The 20,316-nt window shown below is 47.1% G+C and overlaps 2 protein-coding genes across 3 annotated transcripts in view; both read left to right on the forward strand.

Moving 5' to 3' along the window:
• RPL11 (ribosomal protein L11) overlaps positions 1–4,597 on the forward strand; it is a 31,220-nt gene extending 26,623 nt beyond the window's left edge. The window contains exon 6 of the mRNA XM_075908682.1: positions 4,415–4,597. Within this exon, the coding sequence (XP_075764797.1) occupies positions 4,415–4,582 (168 nt within the window). The 3' untranslated portion in view covers positions 4,583–4,597. The remainder of the gene's footprint in view (positions 1–4,414) is intronic.
• Positions 4,598–7,933: 3,336 nt separating this feature from the next.
• ELOA (elongin A) overlaps positions 7,934–20,316 on the forward strand; it is a 32,118-nt gene continuing 19,735 nt past the window's right edge. For both annotated transcript variants that reach the window (XM_075909117.1, XM_075909118.1), the window contains exons 1-3: positions 7,934–8,096; positions 17,336–17,392; positions 20,158–20,276. In XM_075909117.1, the coding sequence (XP_075765232.1) occupies positions 8,025–8,096; positions 17,336–17,392; positions 20,158–20,276 (248 nt within the window). In that variant the 5' untranslated portion in view covers positions 7,934–8,024. The remainder of the gene's footprint in view (positions 8,097–17,335; positions 17,393–20,157; positions 20,277–20,316) is intronic.

Below are 20,316 nucleotides of genomic sequence, written 5' to 3' on the forward strand. Positions count from 1 at the left end.
CCAGAGAAGTTACAAATTTAATCAAAATGGGTTTTTGGCAACTATTTAAAAATCGGCTTTTCACATGTGTTTGCACCAGCCACAATTGGATGCTTGGATGTTCAAAAGGAATCGGAAAAGAGGCTTAAATTGGTTTCCAGACTCAAACAAATTTCAGAGAACTTTATAATGTCCTTTTGAAGTCCATGCAGTTCTAGAGTGAAATTCAGCCCTGTAGCTTGGGCAGACCAAATTACCACTACAATCCTACTTAAGCCCTATTTTGAGTAGGATTTGCAGGTGTCTGGTATCGAACCGTACAGTTCAGTATTTTTGCCTCCTGTCTGGTAAAAAAAAAAATCAGAAAATATCGGACACCTAAAATGTCTGGTACTTTCTGATTTTTTTTTTTCCTGGCCAGAAGGTGAAAATCCCAGGCTATCCAGCTCAATATGGAGGCAGCCTGGCAACCCTAGTGCTTATTGGGTTTCGCAGGGGAGCTGTCTGGCCCAGCGGAGGGAGGCAAGATGGCGGGCAGCCTGTTAGGGCCAAAAGCCTCACCACATGTTTCTTAAAGGGGCCATGCTGGTTTTTTTGCTTATCAACTCTCAGGGTCTTTTTTGTTTTGTTTCTTTGTTTTTGCTTAACAACTCTCGGAGGAGGGGTGAGTTCGGTATTTTTTCTGAAACCATCTGATAACCCTAATTTTGAGACTTCAAGCGGAACTTGTGAATACGCATTTTTCCTGGCGCTTTGCACAGGAGTGAATTCAACCCCTTTAGATGAATGAGGTAAACAATCAACAGAAAAAACAGCCCATAGATTCTTGAGAACCATTTTCCAGTCATCCAACATTTTCTTAATCATTGGATGGTAACCAGTGATGTCAGGAATAGTCATACAAAGGGGTATTTATACCATTCCTTCAATTTCATCATTTTTCTCATAACACAAGAAATAGGAGTCACCAAATGAAATTAATAGGTAGCAGGTTTAAAACAAAAGGAAGTTTTTCTTCACACAATTAACCTGTGAAACTCCCTGCCCAGAGGATATTGTAAAAGCCTGTTCTTTAACAGGGTTCAAAAAAGAGCCAGATAAATTCATAGAAGATAGGTCCATCAATGGCTTTTAGCCAAGATTAGCAGGAATGGTATCCCTAGCCTCTCTCAGAAGTTGGGAATGGGTGACAGGGGAGGGAATCGCGTAATGGTTACCTATTCTGTTCATTCCTTCTGGGGCACCTGGTATTGACCACTGTCTGAGAACAGGAAACTGGGCTAGATAGACCTTTGGTCTGACCCAGTATGACCAGTATGTTCTGATCATATTCCACAGTGTGTTACAATAACTCTGTGATGGATAGGAGGAGTGCTGGCCAGCATGCAGTGACTAAGGGGTTAAACTCAGGTAGCTAGCAAAGGTGTTGGCAGGGAGCCAAAAGAACCAATGGGGATACAGTGCTGCAATTTGAATTGGATATAGATACCTGGTCGGCTCTTCCTTTGTGTGGATACTAAGTTAAGGGCTGAAGGGAGCAGATGCAGGGACCAGAATGATCATGCCTTTAAGAAATATTGGACATGGGAGTAAACTGGACCTGGAAATACAGATCAGTATGGATCGTGTGTAGAGGGAAAAGTAGATCTAGTCGTGATCAGGGTATTTTGCTTTATTTTGGTTGTTTTGTTTGAACTTCTCTGTGTGAATTCATGTCTTCCCTCCCCCATTCACTATTTAAGAGTTGTTCCTAGAGTTTTTCTGTGTTTTAATTTGTTTTACTTAGTTGCTCTCTAACACTTAGCAATTAAATATAGTTTATCAAATATATCTTTTGTTTTGTTAATAAAAATCACTTTTTTAAGGTGGTGATTTGATTCTTGTGTCCTGGAAAGTAACAGGAGGTCTGTGGTATTTCTACCTGCCTAGACTGAGCGGTCAGCTACCAGAGATGGCAGCTTTGTATTTCACTTTTTTTTGATTCACGCTCTTTTAGGGCAAAAGAGCTTAGGGTACCCCTGGAGAAGGAATTCGTGCCCCCCCATTTCCTTTTTAGGGTAAATTGCTTGATGGTGGCAGTTTCGGTTTTGTTTTGTTTTCTCAGAGATAGTGCATCTGTGATTCTGGGGAGTTTTTGTAAAGGTATTTACAAAATAAAGGCAAGGTATTTAAGGTTTCTTGCAGGCCCCCATCTTCTGCACTTGGAGTGCCAGAGAAGGGACCGGCCCTGACAAACTCCCGACTAGTGCAATGGCATGGGCGTTGCATACACCTTTCGGTATGTTACATTGCCCAGTGTTTTGACTTCTGAGCAAAGATTTGCTCAATATATTCCTCTGATTGGATTATTATTGTGTTTTATATGGGCCTTCTAAATCTGGTGACAATCTAAGACAAAATACTGGTGGATTTAGTTGTGGTAATGCATATGAATCAGCAAAGCTGCAATGATTAGTGCTACAGCAGTGGCATGACAATGCTAGGCTAGCAGTTATTTTTTAAGTGAAAGCTTGAGATGGCTGAAAGTCAGAATGTATCAGCCTTCCCTTTCTGAATGGATTTGTTTTTGGTCTTGCTTTGTGTAACTTGGAACATCACTTGGTTGTTAAAGTCAGTGTGGGGTCATTTATAACGATATTTCAGATTATTGCTTGCAATAAAATGGAAGCTTGAAAACATAGCTTTTGACCAGTTGTATCCTTTTTTGATTTTCCATTTTCCAACTTTTCTCCCCTGTGTTTTGAGTGGAGCTAAAAATATATATATATATATTTTTAAACAATTTCATTGTACTCATTCCACCCCCATGCACTTTAAGTATTTGTATCTGTGTAAATTGCTGCTGGAGGCCTGCATGGTGCATTCCGGGACCAGGAGGCTCTCTGGACTGGTGAAAATTATTTTTGTGAGAATTTACAACTCAGTAATGTAATTAGTTTGAGTAAAATTAAATAAAATATGTTTTGTTTAAGAAATGTTACTGCCGTCTCAGACTTTTCTTTGTCCTGAATTATCTTAACAATGGAATAAGGCAGACTCTTCAAACTTTTCATATAGTTAAGATTAACTGAAATCTTGTGCACAAACTGTACTGGAAGACATTAAGTTGTAATTAAGCTCTGTATTAATGAATATCAACACCATAAGGGAAATATGAAAAAAAAAACCTAATCTAATTTACAATTTTTTTTTTATCTGGTACCACAATTATTAAAAAAAACCCTGTAAATTGTATTGCTTATGGAATCATTATTAGGCTGAGTTATATTTGTTTGGATTCCTTAACCTAAAAGAAAGAAATACACAGTTTATTTTAAGTGTAACCCTAACTCTGAATTTCCTGAGTTTAAAAATTTTAATTTTGAGATTACAACCTATTTTTATCCTTTGATAAATCCTCTTATTCCTGGCTCCTTCTGAGCCTAGGTTTTTATCTGGGAATATAACTGGTAGACCAGATCATTAATATCTGCAATCCTAGAACAACCTGCTACCCAATAAATAGTAGATGAAGCCCATCATTGACCGGGCAAAGTTATTTTCCATAGGTTACACTTAGAGGAAAGTTCAAGAAATTAAATATATGTAACAGAATGTTATTACTGTGCTTGCAAAAGGGAAGTACAGGCAGTCCCCGGGTTACACGGATCCGACTTATGTCGGATCCGTACTTACGAACGGGGCTTTTCTCGTCCTGGAGGACGCGGGCGGCAGGACCGCCCAGACGCACCGCGGTCCCGACGCCCGCGTCCTCCGGGGCGAGAAAAGCTGCTCCGCGTCTCCCTGGTTTGCTGGGGCGGCCCCTCAGCAGACCAGTGTAACGGGGTCCCTGCCTTCTCATTAATATGCACGAGCAGTGACACTGAATAAACAATAACCACTATGAATATTTACACAGATGGTTCTAGCTTCTGCTGCACACGTCACCATGTGCTGCTGCACACAGCACGCAAGTAGCTGCACATGTCACCATGTGCTGCTGGACACAGTACACTCACCCCAGACAGTTAGAAGCTATTTATTCAGGCATCCAATCAGAGACCTTTGTTTACCCAAACAAGGTCCAATGAGTTTAAAGCTACAGCTCATAAATATTCATGGGGAGAGACTACTTAAGTTCTGGTTCACCTTTCCCGCTTATTCGCTGTTTGCTACTTCTGCAGCGTTCCACCCTATCCCCTGTCCATGTCTAATTGGTAGCTAGGTTAGTTAGAGGTTCGTCATCGAGTCTGTCTGTTAGTATAGTGCGTCGGTTCTACGCTCAAGCGGCCGGGGTATTATATTGCAACGGGAGGCGTCGTGTTAGTTTAGATAGGGATTTTATGTATCCAGTCTGGGTACAGGAGTTGCTTGTCTATTGCCGGTTCCAACTGAAGAGCGGAATCCACCTGAAGACAGTGCCAGGTAACTTACCAGCAGTGAATCCTGTGTCCAGGAGCGGAAGGCCCCGGAGGAGGACTTCACCACCTGCCTGCATCACACCCGTCCCCAGGGTCTACGAGGGATCGCCTCTCTGTTCCTGCTCGGAAGGAGCCTAAGGCTTGAGGTCGAGAGCACCGCAGAGGACATCGCTGCGAGGGATCGCCTCTTAGTCTCTCGCTAGAGGCTTTAATTAGCCAAAGGCTTGAGAGACAGGTGCATCACCGTCCATCGTCGACGACTGGAATTGTAATTATTGACTGTGTCATACCTTGTGTCTGTGGGTACTTTTCTATCCTCTTATTTCTTCCTGGGTTGGGGATATTAAGAGTGTATACCTATTTCCTTGTTGTACCTTTAAAATTTTTACAATATATGGTTTGACCCCCTTAAATTGTGTAACGTTTTTATTTCTCTGCGGCAAGTTAATCAACAAACACCTATGACAGATGAGGTTTGGTGGTATCTGCAACTTCCACTGAGGTTTAATTAATTAATTAGTAGTAATCAGATTGCAAATTTAGGCTTAAGCATCCCTCAGTGCAACACCAGGGAGACGCGGAGCAAAGCCACGGAGGACGCGGGTGGCGGGACCGCCCAGATGCACCGCGGTCCCGCCGCCCGCGTCCTCCGGGGCGAGAAAAGCTGCTCCGCATCTCCCTCGTCTGCGCTCCTCGGCGCTACTGGACCAACCTGGCAGCACCCCAGCTGCTCTGCCCCAGGCATCCCCAAGTCAGCCGCTGCTGAAACTGACCAGCGGCTGACTACAGGAAGCCCGAGGCAGAGTTGCTCTGCCCCGGGCTTCCTTGAATCAGCCGCTGATCAGTTTCAGCAACAGCTGACTTGGGGACACCTGGGGTAGAGCAGCTGGGGTGCTGCCAGGTTGGTCCCCACAGCGCCACACCTCAGCACTGTGGGGACCAACCTGGCAGCGCCCCAGCTGCTCTGTCCCAGGCGTCCAGATTCAGCCGCTGTTGAAACTGATCAGCGGCTGATTCCAGGAAGCCAGAGCAGAGCAACTCTGCCTCGGGCTTCCTGTAGTCAGCCGCTGGTCAGTTTCAGCAGCGGCTGAATCTGGACGCCAGTTCCGACTTACATACAAATTCAACTTAAGAACAAACCTACAGTCCCTATCTTGTACGTAACCCGGGGACTGCCTGTACAGTAAAAGAACAGTTTTAAATTTGTAGGATTTCAACTTCAGACATTATTTTTTTTTAATAATTACCATACATAATAAATTTTAATCAGAAACTCGTACAGCTTCTATTACTATTTCTGTAACTAATTTGAATTATTTTGTGATTTATAACAGTAAAATTTTTCTTTGCACTAAAATGACAGTTGAATAGGTGACTCAATTTTAATTTTGTTAGCAAATACTTTTTATGAACTCTAATCATAATAGTAATGACTTTTTTTGTATGAAAAACAAAACAAAAAATATTTAAACCTCTCACCCAGCATATTCTGGCATAAAAAGTAGTGCATTCAGCTAATTTAAGTGGCAGGATTGTTTATGCAAAATTTGATATCTGTAGGTAATAGTGAAGTATGACTTTATTTTGTACAAACAAATCCACAAACAAACTCTTCAAAATATATAATAGATTCTGTGTCTGAGCAGTGCTATGTATAATGACAGGATCAGACCAAATATTTTTAATTCTGTGATATTTCCTACATATCTATAATTCTGTGACTGGCACGCAATGTTATTGCTATATCTATATAATTAGGCTTAGAGAGATTAGATTTTTATCAGTAAATGTTGGTAAACATAATTTCCACCATTCTCACAAATCAATTAAAAAAATTAGATTGATAATAGTACCAATGTACAAGTAGGCAAAGTAAGAAAAATGGTGTTTGAGAGCTTAATAGAGGTTGAGTTCAAGGTCCTTACTTTGTGTATTTTGACCTGGGGTGTTAACACTTTGTGTTTGAACTTGTTGAATCGTGGTGTGGATTGTCAGGAAATACTGTCTGATATTCTCCCCTTCTGCCCAATTTACCACAGCTGTGAAAATTAAGATAAAAGCGGGAAGAAAAAGTACCAATGCTTATTTTTAAGCCTATCTGCCAAAATGATTAAGAAATTTGAATTTGGCCTGTATGTAACATAATGTAATACAGTGTTTCTCAACGTGTTCCCTGGCCCACTTTGAGAAAGCTACTAGTGGGCCTGTGCCACTTTACCTAAAAGGGTCCATAGCCATGGAGCCTCATGTCTCCCATTAGCTCCCATGCGCTGTTTCTAGCTAAGGGGAGTTATGGGAAGTGGCAGCCTAGGCCACGGTGTCATTCGGAAACATTACACAAAACTAGGGGTTGCCAACCCTCCTAGATTGGCTGGAAGTCTCCTGGAATCGGGCTCAATCTCCCAGACGTTACTGAAGCCAATCTGGGAGATTTAGCGCAGCAGGGTTATGGCAGGATCTCTACCTGCCTTAATTCTGCATGCCTCTCAGAGGAGATCGGCAAGTCTGACTTCTATGTGGAGAGACAGCCAGGGGTCTCTGCACACTGCATTGGATGAGGACTGTTGCCAGTGGGAGCTGCGAGGACAGTGGCTGCAGGCAGAGGCAATGCACAGAGCTGTCTGACTGCCTCTGAACATTGAGCTGGACCTGCCAGTTGCTTCCCAGGAGCTGCCCCAGGTGAGTGCTGCCTAACTGGAGCCTGCACCCCTCATGCCCCAATTCCTTGCCACAGACCTGAGCCCCCTCTCACAACGAAAGCTTGCACCCAGAACCCTTTGCTGTACTCCACCCCCTTTCCCTTGCTCTGAATCTAGGGTTGCCTGCCTGGATGTCATTGTCACGAATGGCATCTGGTGGGAAAGCTGACAACCCTCCTGAGTCTCCTGCCACACCCAAAGTCCCTCCCAGAGCTTGCACTCTAACTCCCTGGCCCAGGCCAGAGCCCCTCCAGCTCTCCACCCCAGAGCCCACACCTCAACTCTCTGCCCCAGACCAGTGAAATTGAGAGAGTGTGTGTGTGTGTGTGTGGGGGGGGGGGGGGCATCAGAAGGGGCGTGGCCTCGGGGAGCAAGGCTGGCCATGATTTGGGGGAGGTGGAGGAGTGGGGCAGTGGTGTTTGGCTTTGCGCCCTTAGGCTGCACGTGGGGTAACCACATGCCCAGGAATTGACAGGCGGCCCTGGGGTGCAGCAATGTGCCGGTGTCCTGGCAACCCAGCACTGACATGGGCTGGCACAGAGTCTGGAGCATGGCACCCGCCTTTACCCCCAGTAAACGCTGCTGGGTTCAAAGGGAGCCACTGAAAAAGCAATAGAAAGGGGTAGCCGAGGGGCCCATTGTGGTAGACAAGCCTCTTGCCAGCATCCAAGATGGCGATTACTCCTAAGCCCCGCAACTTCTTGCCAATACCTAAGATGGCAGCGAATCCTGTCACTACAGAAGCTTATTGCCAATATCCAAAATGGCGGCTTCCCATCGACGCGGAAGCTTCTTGCCAGCACCTAAGATGCCGACTGGCTGTTGACCAGACGTATGGTTTCCGTTTCCTGCCAGGAGCGAAGATGGCGGCGGCGGATGGCGAAGCGCCGTGTTGTCGGTGGGCGGTGAAGCCATTTCCGCCACGGAGGCCTCGCCAGCAGTAAAAATGGCGGACTCGGTGCTGGAAGTTGTGGGGAAGCTGCAGGCGAGACTCTCGGGCAGTTCGGAACCCAAGAAGGTAGCGGAGGGGCAGCGCGGGCGGGTGGCAGGCGCGGGGCAGCGGGGGCCTGGGGTCCCCCGGCGGACGTCGGGGCGGGCGGGCTCGGGGCCCCCGCGAGCTGAGGCGGACATGGGCGCCTGAGGGGCCCCGGGTGCCACTGCCAGGCAGAGGATCTGAGGTGGGGGGAGGGGCGCTCGGCTATAGGGGGCTTCTAAGGGTCACGGGGTAAATGGGGGCAGGGATCCAGGGACAGTTTCTAATCTCTTCTTTAAGGGTAGGGGGCTGGAGCGGGCCCCCCTTTCAGGGCCCCAGGGGACCAGTGGAGGGCCCCCCTTCCTGGGCCCCATGTTAGGGAGAAGGGATGTAGGGCTCAGCTCCTGAGAAGGATGATAGGGGCTGTAGGGGGACGGGTCAGGAGTAGGGATGTAAAATGCTGTTTAAAACCTTAATGGATTAAACACTAAATCTGGCCAGTAAGCATCACCGGGTAATGTGGGTGCTTCCCTTTGGATCCTAGTCAGGCTCCCTAGGCTCTAGCAGAAGGGCATCTCTAGGAGGCCAGGCTATGGAAGAGGAAGTGACTGAGAAAAGTTGAGTCCAGGGGGATCTTGCAAGTGCAGTGGTCCCACTGGGCATGGCCCTTTGGTGGGCGATTTGTTTTGAACACACAGTGGGGAAGTTGCCATGGCGCTTCTGAATATGTTTGTAATAGTTTTAAGGAGTGCCTATATCTGGGCCCTAACCAGATAAATAGGATCTGGAGCACTGTCATGTTATAAAATAACTCTTAAACTAGGATTTCAGAATGGAGTCCAAGGAGGATCCCTGTCCCTCTGGGATGGGTTATTCTATATTTGCATGTGAGTATTATTTTTTGTCATAGATATGGAATACAGTTGTAAAAATAATAGCTCTGAGGGAACTTATTTCTGGAAAGTACAAGTGATCCTTCCCAAGTGATGCTGAGAGTTATGGTGGAAACCCCATAATTCCTTGTGTAGTATTCTGGGTGTGATCATAGTGAAAAGCAGCTGTTAACCAAACCTTTGACTGGTTGCTGCTCAGGGAAGTTTAAGGTAGCTTCATTTAGGCCATGTTGCACTTGGCTTTCTAGAGAGCCATGGGCTGAGCTTCCAATCTTAAGTTCTAATTCTGGTTCTGACTTGGACTCCTTCTCTGTTCTCAGGTAAGTTGTTTACCCTGTCTAGCTTTTGTGTCCACTACGAAAATCATAGACTAGGAAGGGACCTCAAAAGGTTATTGAGTCCAGTTCCCTGCCCTCATGGCAGGACCAAGCACTGTCTAGAAGACTCTAGATCATCCCTGACAGGTGTCTAACCTGCTCTGAAATATCTCCAGTGATAAAGATTCCATAGCCTCCCTAAGCAATTTATTCCACTGTTTAACCACCCTGACAGTTAGGAAGTTTTTCCTAATGTCCAACCTAAACCTCCCTTGCTGCAATTTAAGCCCGTTGCTTCTTGTCCTATCCTCAGAGGCCAAGATACCTGAAATTCACTATCATGTTCCTCTCCGTCTTCTCTTTTCCAAACTAAACAAGCCCAATTCCTTCAGCCTTCCCTCATAGCTCATGTTCTTTAGACCTTTAATCATTCTTGTTGCTCTTCTCTGGATCTTCTCCAATTTCTTCACATCTTTCTTGAAATGTGCTGCCCAGAACTGGACACAATACAAATACGTTAATATGTTGTTGTGGAACTGCATGCCTTTGGTTCATGTTTTCATGTTTACTGCTTCTGCAAAACCAGTGCTTGTCTACACACAGATTTTGCACTGATAGAATTAAATCTCTTTTTAAACCAATTAATGCATAAAACTGTGCAAAACAGCCTTAACTCTGAGAGAGATGAACTGTCCCTTCGTCTCCAGATGATAACTCAGATGCTCAAGGATAACTGATATTGGCAAATTAAGTTTTAACTATTTCACTGCTCATTGAAGCACGTAACAAAGGAGGGGGAGGTCTATAACCTAGAATCGTGGAATACTAGAACTGGAAAGACCTTGAGAGGTCATCAAGGCCAGTGCCATGCATTCATGGCAGGACCAAGCACTATCTAGATCATCCGTGGCAGATGTTTATCTAACCCATTCTTAAACATATCCAGTAATTCCAAAACCTTTCTTGGCAATTTATTCCAGTGCTTAACTACCCTGACAGGCAGGAAGTTTTTCCTAATATCCAACCTAAACCTCCCTTGCTGCTCTCTTCTCTGATGATAGGACAGAATAAGGAGAATAATTTTTCTCCCACCTCCTTGTAACGTTCTGTTAGGTATTTGAAGGGTCTATGAAAGTCTACACTTTCTGCTGTGAGTGACAACTCATTTTGGCACAAGACATTAGTACTTATGGCTTATCTAGGTTAGATCTCTGTGCATATACCTCAGTTAAAAAATTGCCATTTTTATGGTGCTTATTTCCTTACATTGTTTTCATCTGGAGTCAACATACACTTTTCATAGTGCTCAAAGATTCAGAATGTTGTTAACATAATCCTCAAAACATCTTTGAGACTATTATGTCTATTTTGCAAATGGGGAAACTGAGACAGTTGTCCAACTCAAGATTTCTTGGACCTTCCTCTCAAACATCTGGTTACTGGCTGGTGGCCCAGCCAATAATACGGGAATAACAATGTTTATCCACTTTTGTAAAGAGCTCTGAGTTCTACTGCTGACAAGTGCTAAGTATTAATATTATTTTTGGAGGGAATCTCAAGACTGTTGACATGGAGCACTCTGAGGGAGACCTTGGATGATATTGTCATAGGTTTTTAAACGGTCATATTTTCCAGTGCAGGTTGGTGCAAACTTTTAAAACAGAAACAATTATACTGGAGCAGTATTGTGTATTTTGTGTCACTTCAGAAGTGCTTGCTTTCTTGTATTAGTTAGTTTAAAAGGAGATTTAATTCTATCAGTGCAAAATCGGTGGGTAGACCAGCACTCACTGTTTCAGGTTTTGCAGATGCAGAAAACATAAAATGTGGTTGAAAAGAATGGGACCAGGCTATACTGAAATAATTTGGAATAAATATGCTTTATAAGCATTGCAATGGTCTAGCTGTTGAAAAAGGAGAATAAGTAGTGAAATTGAAATAAAACATTACGGTGCTTCACAGTACTACTTAATAAGTGAGTATCATTTGTATTAGGCTCAAGTTATTTTTTTTTTGTAAAGCTAAAAATACAAGACCTTTTTTTAAACATTCTCCAGCCATGTTTTCAACAGTAGCCTAGTGCAAGGGCATGAGACTTGGAAAGTGAAACTTTGTTTTGTACAGTAAACTTCCGATAATCTGGCACCTTTAGGACCCAGGGGGTGCCGGATTATCAGATTTGCCCGACTATCGGAAGGGGGGGCTATGAGCAGTCTGGGGTGGGGTTGGGGGGATGCCACCCCAGGCCCCTCATAGCCCCCCCCTTCCGATAGTCCGGCTCTGCCCCGGGCGTCCCTGATTCAGCCGCTGCTGGTCAGTTTCAGCAGCGCCTGAATCGGGACGCCTGCAGGGTTGGTCCGGTAGTGCCGACCCTTGGCGCGGTGAGACCAACCCGACAGCACCCCAGCTGCTCTTGGGGACGCCTGGGACAGAGCAGCTGGGGTGCTGCCGGGTTGGTCCCGCAGCGCCACTCCTCGGCACTACTGGACCAACCCAGCAGCAGCCCGGCTGCTCTGCCCCAGGAGTCCCCAAGTCAGCCGCTGCTGATACTGATCAGCAGCTGACTCCAGGAAGCCGGAGGCAGAGCTGCTCTGCCCCAGGCTTCCTGGAGTCAGCCGCTGGTCAGTTTCAACAGCGGCTGAATCCAGATGCCTGGGACAGAGCAGCTGGGGCGCTGCTGGGTTGGTCTAGTAGCGCCAACCCTTGGCGCTGCGAGACCAACCCCGCAGCACCCCAGCTGCTCTGTCCCAGGTTTACCCAAGTCAGTCACTGCTGAAACTGATGAGGGGCTGATTCCAGGAAGCCTGGGGCAGAGCAGCTCTATCTCCGGCTTCCCTGAGTCAGCCGCTGGTCAGTTTTAGCAGTGGCTGAATCGGAGAAGCTGGGGCCAGAGCAGCTCCAATGGTCTGGCTGCCCGGAGCACTTCCGGGTTCCTGATGGTGCCGGACCATCAGGAGTGCTGGACCATCATATGCTGGACCATCGGAGTTTTACTGTAGTACCTAAAGACCACAGTTGTGTAAAATCACGTCTGAATACACAGTTGTGTAAAATCACACCTCCCTGCTCCAGAGGTCTTGCAGTCAAGACACAAGACCGTTTTGTGATTCATTCTTCTTGTATGGTAGTAAATAATCAAATAGTGTATATGTAATGATGAGTGAGTATTGCAGAGAACCATTTCAGCAACTGAAGGCCTGGTCTTCACTGAAAAGCTATATTGGCATAGCTACTTTGGTAAGGGTTTGAAAAAAAGCACACTTTGACCTTCATAACTATGCTGACAATAACACCCATTTGTCATGAAAGGGGGTTTCTGTCAACAGGGTTAAGAAAGTGGTGTTAGTATACCGACAGATAAATCCCTTCTGTTGGTGTAGCTTTGTCTATGCAATTGGGCTATATCAGTACAGTTTTCATAGTGTTGAAGTACCCTAAGGTGGTGTTTGTGAGTGACAGAGGTAACCAAATTTTATGTCTGATAGTGTTCATTAAAAGTTTACAACTCAGCGGGAAATCCTGAATTACAGATAACAACAACTGCATGTAACATTGAAAGCTTGGTAAAATGAAAACGAGGCATTGCCTTGATGGGCAAGATGTGATTTCATTGTGATACACTGTTTTATTTGTGCATGTTTAGAATGGTTGAAAAGTCCTAAACTCCTAACATTTGAGTTTTTTCCAAGCATGTTAAATTAACTTGATTGAAAAAATGCATACATCTTGCTCATCAAGACGGGGCCCTGAAAGCTACAAATGATCAAGGAGTGAGAGGAATTTCTGAGGGTACTACAAGGAAGTATAATTAAACCCCAACTGAGATTAAATTAGTGAGAGAATTTAGAGTAAATACAAAAGGAGAACATTTTAATAGTGGGATCTTTTAGGCATCTGAAAAAAAGACACATTGGCAGTGGAAAAGGTTCAGAAAAGGGCAACAAAAATTATTAGGGGTTTGGAACAGGTTCCATATGAAGAGAGATTAAAAAGACAGGGACTTTTCATTTTAGAAAAGAAGAGATTAAGGGGGGAGAGGATATGATAGAGGTCTATACAATCATGACTGGTGTGGAAAAAGTGAAAAAGGAAAAGTTATTTCCCATTCCCAAAACATGAGAACTAGGGGTCACCAAATGAAACTAATAGGTTGCAGGTTTAAAATAAGCAAAAGGAAGTTTTTCTTCACGCAATGCACAGTCAACTGTGCAACTCTTTGCCAGAGGAGGTTGTGAAGACCAGGACTTTAACAGGGATCAAAAAAGAACAAGATAAATTCATGGAGGTTAGGTCCATCAATGGCTATTCACCAGGATGGATAGGAATGGTGTCCCTAGCCCAGGGGCGGGCAGTAATTTTTGACTGGGGGCCACAACACTTGCGTGCTTCCCTGCCCACAGATCCTGATTGGTCTGTGGGTGGGGTAGCATGTGAAGTATTTGCCGCTCCCCTCCGAACTGCCAGCTGTTTTCAATAGCTAGCGGTTCCCTCTAGGTACCCATGCCCATGGTGGTGGGAGGAGACTTTGTTCACTTCCCCTTCTCACCCACCCCAAGGTCAATCAGGGCCTGGGGGTGGGGAGAGCATGCAAAGTCTGCCCCCGCTCTGCAAAGAAGCGTCACACTTGGAGTCACCCGCCAGCTGAGCAGCAGCTGGCGGTTGACTCTGAATGCCAAGCCCCTTGGAGGATGGGAGGAGACTTCGCATGCTCCTTCTGCCCCATGTCCTATCAGAGCTTGGGAGCGAGGAGAAATGAGCAATCTCCTCCCTCCCTGCCCCCGTCACCCCTCGTTTCTTTAGGGAAGGTGCAGGGTGGGAGGACACTTTGCTAGCTTCCCCTGATTGGTTTGGGGATGAGGGGAGTGTGAAGACCCTTGCTCCCTGCCCTCTGGCGCTTGGAGTTTGGCGTGCTCCCCCATCCCTAGGCCCTGGTTGGCATGGGGGCGGGGGAGCGGCAGAACCTCTTGGTAGGCTGGGTCCAGCCCATGGAGGCCCGTTTGCCTACACCTGCCCTATCCTCTGTTTGTCAGAGGCTGGCAATGGATGACAGGAGAGGGATCGTTTGATTCCCTGATCTGTTCACTCCCTCTGGAGCATCGGGCATTGGCCACTGTCAGAAGACAGAGTACTGGGCTAGACGGACCTTTGGCCGTTCTTCTGGATAGTCTCCCCAAGGAAGTGGTGGCCGTTCCGTTGTCTGAGACATTTGAAATTAGATGGGACATACCTAGGAAATGAACAATGAGGAATAATCCTAAATATCTAAGCAATTGTCTGACTGGTTCCAATATCTCCCCATCTACAATTTTCTGTGATTCCTTAACTAAGATTAGTGTCTTCATTGATACTGCCATTTTGCTTCTCAGCAGAAGTCCTCTCTATAGATCTTAAAGGGGGGTTGGGAACCTTTTTTTGGGTCACTGACCCACAGAAAAGTCAGTTGGGGGAGCTAGATACAAGTAAGAAGCAAAACAAACAAACCCACCCTCATTAACCTGGCTCCCAAGTGAGGAGAGGCAAAAAAAAATCCTTGCACCTCACTACCCTCAAGCTCCACCAGACTAGATTTTGTGGGACCCCCTTAGATCTCCAGGGGGGCCAAAAATGAGGGTTCATTGTGGAGATGCGAAAGGTAAACCAGTAAACATCACCCTTAACATGTGATTCTTACCAGTTCCGGTTAACCGGTGGGGGTTGGAGCAACTCTGTGTGCTGGGAGCTGCTCCAGTCATGCAGGGCCTGCCATGGACAGGGATTGCTGCAGTGTCTGAAGCAACCTGTGTCTGTGGTGGGCCCCGCAGGCAGGTAAGAGCAGTCACTGCTTGTGTTGGGGGAACTGCTTCCCGCTTGCCCCTCCCTTAATTGGTTCACCAGTTAAACGGTATGTTTAACTCGGGGCGGACAATCATTTTGATGGGGAGCCACTTCAAGACTTTTGGAAAGTAGTTGAGGGCCACACTCTTCCATGATATTAATAGAAGAGGTGCGAGGCCTGGGATGGAAGTTGGGTGCAGAAGGGAGCTTGGAGTAAGGGAATGGGGTGCAGGAGGGAGAGGGGGGTCTGGGTGGGCATTTGGATGAAGAAGATGGCTGTGACCTGGGGCACTGGACTGGCCAACTACTCATTAGATGATTTACAGTAAGTTTAATTCGGAGAAGTGGCTGCGTGGACAAACAAAGGGCTGTGGGTGGATTCTGACCATTGAGAGCTCTTGCCTATATGGATGCAGGAAAGGACAGAGGATTTGGGTATGTGGAGTACAGGGGCAGGAGTGGAGAGCAGAGGGTTGGTCTTGGGTGCTAGAGTCAGGCTCTGGCCAGGAGACTTACCTGAGTGACTCCTGGCCAGCAGCCCAGCGTGTTTCTCAGGGAGGCAGAGAGCCTGCCCTGCCCTCACACAGGCTGCAAGGCCATCTGCATGTATGAATAACTGTAAGGGCGGGGGGGGGGGGGGGTGCTTCGTGTGCTGCCTGTTATTCAGACCGGCCAATGGGATCGTGCTGGGGGCAGGGGCAGCACCTGAAGCCTTCCCCAATCCCTTCTGGCTCACAGTTTTTTAAAGAGAAAAGGCCTGGAAGGTGCTTTTCTGAGTTGGGTGTGGGTGCAGCGAGGCGAGCAGGAAGCCTGCCTAGGGCTCCCTGCAACATCTGTGGATCAGATCCGGTGGTGTGGCAGGCTGGATTTTTGCCTAGGCGTGGTTTAACTAGTTAACCAATTAAATGAGATTTTTACATCCCTAGTTCAGTGCATGGGAGAGAGCTGGGGGTGAGAGTGCTGGGTCTGAGTGGGCGGGCAGGGCATGCCAGGGAGAGGCCTGAGGGTGTAGCTGTGGAGTCTGGTGGGGGAAGGAGGGTGTGGGTGTGAAGATGGGGGAGGTGGGAGGGTGCAGGAGCCAGGGTCGGGGGTGGAGGGTCTGGGCAAGAGGGAGGACTCAGGAGCAAGCTGAGTTTAACCAGTTAACTAATTAAATTGAATTTTACATCCCTACTTTCAACCATGATAGTGCCTCAATTTTAGATGCTGAACACTGAGACTTTTGAAAGGGGACTGATTCTCAGAGGATGGGTGTTCGACCATGATTTTTAGAGAGTACCCTTTAAAAGATCCTAAAGTAGGCACAAACAATTTGAAAACACAGGCCCAGAGTTTTATCTCAGGCCCTTTCACAAACCTGCTGTGTATCTTTTCCCCGTGTCTAAAATAGGGATGTGAAGAACTAGTTAACTATCCAATAAGCAAATGTTTATCGGATAGTTGACAAGCTTGTTGACTAGTTGCCCCCCCCCCCCCACTGCATCTATCAGAGGCAACAATGGGGAGGGGAGAATGGGGTACTTCAAAGCGGCATTGCCGCATAGATCCCAGGTCCAGACCCTGGGCACCTACGGCGGCGTTTCAAAGAGGCAGTGCTGCATGGAGCCCGGGACTCCCCATTGATCCCGGGCTCCACGCGGCGCTGCTGCTTTGAAACACTGGGAGGAGCCTTAAGGCAGGGCTCCTGCAGCATTTCAAAGTGACAGCACTGAACAGAGCCTGGAGTCAGTGGGGAGTCCCCAGCTGACCCCGGGCTCCACGTGGTGCTTTCGCCTTTAAAATGTAGTAACAGCCCTAGGGCTGTTGCTACATTTCAAAGGCAGAGATGCTCTATCAGCTAGTTGAATAGTCGATGCAAAATGCATCGATTGTTTGATTAGACAATTACCTGCAATTTAACATCCTTAGTCTAAAATGGAGATAATTTTTTCACAGAAGTGCTGAGGGCTAATCTTTACAATGCACTTTGAGATTCTGAAATTACACCAAATTGTTACTCTGATGCAGCCACAGTGCTGTTACCTTGCACACTTCCCCTCTCTTTCTGCAGCAGAATGTTATATTTCTTTGCAAATCAGTCCTCCACGTGCTCACCTTATTAGTAGCTTGATCTGGCGTCAGATAACTGTGGTGATGAGTTGAGAGGTTTGCTGCTCAGATATTTCCCCCTCATACCATGCAACATTTTCTTCCTTTCTAATCTCAGTACTGTATGTCATTAGCATAACAAGTCTAAACACTTTGCTTGTTTTCTATGCAGCTGCTGAAAAGCCTGAAGAGACTTTCTGAGTTGCCTATCACAGTTGACATCCTTGTGGTAAGAACTAAAACAATCTTGTATTTTATGGTATCTTTCCTCGAACAGAATAACAAAATGTCTCCCTACATTGAAATTGGACCAGGATATTGGGGCTAACACTCAGTTCTTATGGGAAATCCCATGAAGCTGTAATCACATTAAATTGGAAATGAGCTGTACGTTTTAAAAAGTGATCAAACATCGCAATAGATTACTAAGGGATGTAATAAACACTTCATCACTTAGATCATGATTGGATTTCTTTCTAAAACAGATAATATAGTTCAGCCACAAGTTACTAGCCTTGATACTGGAATCCTGGGGTGGTTTCTGTGGCCAGTTGTACAAGAAGGTTACACTAAAGCAGGGGTTAGCAACCTATGGCTCGTGAACCAAATGTGGCTCATTTAGCAGCTGCAGCCCAGACAGAGGTGCAGCTGTTTCCAGGGTATGCTGTGTGGAGGGCAGCTGCTGGAGCTGAAGCTGGGCTGTGTGGCTGCTGGGTCAGGGCTGTGATACACCCCAGCCCCTGTCACCCCACACCACAATCTGGGCTCCAGCTTTGGCAGCCGTCATGCAGCCCAGCTTTAGGTCCAGCAGCTGTCCACCATGCATCCCTCCCTGGGAGCAGCCACAACGCAGCCCGGGATCCAGCTATGGCAGCCACCACAGGGCTGGTTCCCGGGGCAGACTGTGTTGGGGGCAGCTGCTGGACCTGAAGCCGGGCCGTGTGATGACTGTCAGAGCTGGAGTCCAGGCTGTGGTTTGGCTGCTCTGGGAGCTGGGGCCAGGTACACCTCAGCCCCAGACCCCGGAGCAACTGCCACATGTCCCAGCTCCAGTTCTGGCAGCTGCCCATCATACAGCCCTGGCCCCAGCTTCAACTCTTCCCCAGAACATGTGTGTGGGGGGGAGGGGCATAAACCCTGCCCCCCAGGACATAGCAGGGGCTGCAGATCGCAGCATGGCAGCCCTCCCACCCCAGGACAACTTAGGGAGCTGTGAAGTATGGCCTGGCAGCCTCCCCACCTCCAAGAAATGCTGGGTTGGGTGCAGCAGCCCCTCCCAATTAGGGATTTTAACTAGCGAATAATTTACTAGTTGAGTAGTTGACAGAATTTCCATCGACTAGTCGATAGGCACTTCTACATTCTGCCTTTGAAATGTACAAGATCCCCAGCGGGGGCTCTTTTTCATTTCAAAGTTGGAATACTGTGTGGAGCCCAGGGCCAGCAGGAAGTCCCACTGACTCCGGGCTCCACACGGGCACTTCCGCTTTGAAATGTACAAGATCCCCAGGGGGCTCCTGCGCATTTCAAAGCAGAAGCACCTGCATGGAGTCAGCAGGGGACTCAGAGTCCCATGCTGGCCCCAGGCTCCATGCTGCACTTCTCTGTGCTTCCTGTGTGGCATTTCAGAGCAGCTTGACTAGTCCTTAACATCCCTACTCCCAATCCCAGAAAACCTGGGGGATGGGAGGATCAACCAGGAACCACAGCCCAGCACGCCCCCACTCCCAGGACACACTGGAGGAGGGTCAGAAACCACTGCTCCTCTGAGGAGAAGCGGGGAGTGGGGTGGGGAAATTGCCAACCAGCCCTCCCTCAGAGGAGCTGCCAGGAGGGTCCAGAAACTGCGCGCGCGCCCTGCCCCCTGAGTAGCCCCATCTTCACTGCCACAGACAGCCCTGGTAGGTCCTCCTAGCCCCCTGCCCTTAACCTTCCACCCCCTGCCCTGATTCTTACACCCACTCTTCACTAAGCCCCACCACATTCCCAGCCCCTACCCTGCACCCCACACCTCCCAGCCCCCTCCTCTCACTCCTACAACCCCACTCCCTGCCCCAACTCTGGCACACACACCCCCACACCCTCTGCCCTGAGCCCACCCACCACACCCAAACCCCTGCCCTGACTCATGTATTATATAGCTCTTAGTTGAGCACATGTTCTGAATGTTGATGTAGTTTGGCTCTTTGGTTTGAAAAGGGCACTGACCCCTGCACTAGACTGGTAATGGCCTCAAGACCTTAAAATCCATACATAAAAATCCATATCTAAAAGTGGTCATGGTCCTTTTTCCTGTGGCATATCTGACAGAGGGCCTCCTAGCGCTGTGCTGGAATATTCCTGACTCACCACCACCAGCTGTATGCAAATCTTTCTCCATACTAAAATACTGAATGCAGGTCTGGTACAGCTCCTACTCTAAGCACTCCATTGGATTGCCCATTTCTCTGTTGGGCCATGATCTCTCATCAGCATTCTTGGAATGGCTGAGAGTTGTGTGTTATGTTCTTGCACACTGAAACCTTCTGGAAAAAATTTAAGTGAAACCTTTCTGCTTATCTTGTATTCTGGAGGGAATTTGCTTGCAAACAGAATATTTGAGTTCACGTTTGTTTGTTGCTGTTCCCCTCCCAAAGCTATCGTCAGAGCTTGGTGGCATTCCAAATCTTTTTATTTAAACCCTTTTAGTAAAAAGAATGTCATAGCAACTCTAACATGGCCTGGTATAAACTCTTGCTATAGCCGTCCATTTTCTGATGGCAAATTGGAAGCTGGTGGTACAATAGGACATTTTGCCTATATATCTGGTACATTAGGTAGCATTGAAACAGTTAAATTTAGTCTAGTTTTCTTGAGGCTGTGTTAACTTGAAGAGGGCTCTGGGTAACCAAGCGGATCTGGTAGTCTGACTTGGACAAACCTGTTTAGACAATTAAAGCTGAGAATGTTGGCTGGTTTGCAGAGAGCAGCTGAGGTCTTGTATCTTCCTTGCAGGAGACTGGTGTTGGGAAGACTGTGAATGGCTTACGGAAACACGAGCTGGTGGGAGACTTTGCCAAGAACTTAGTAGCAAGATGGAAGAAGCTGGTGCCAGTCACTCAGGAAGTGGAGCGGTAAGCTAGCCTGTCCACTTGTCTCGCTGGATAAGCTGCA

The sequence above is a fragment of the Pelodiscus sinensis genome, chromosome 25, assembly GCF_049634645.1.
Source record: "Pelodiscus sinensis isolate JC-2024 chromosome 25, ASM4963464v1, whole genome shotgun sequence".
NCBI lineage: Eukaryota > Metazoa > Chordata > Testudines > Trionychidae > Pelodiscus > Pelodiscus sinensis.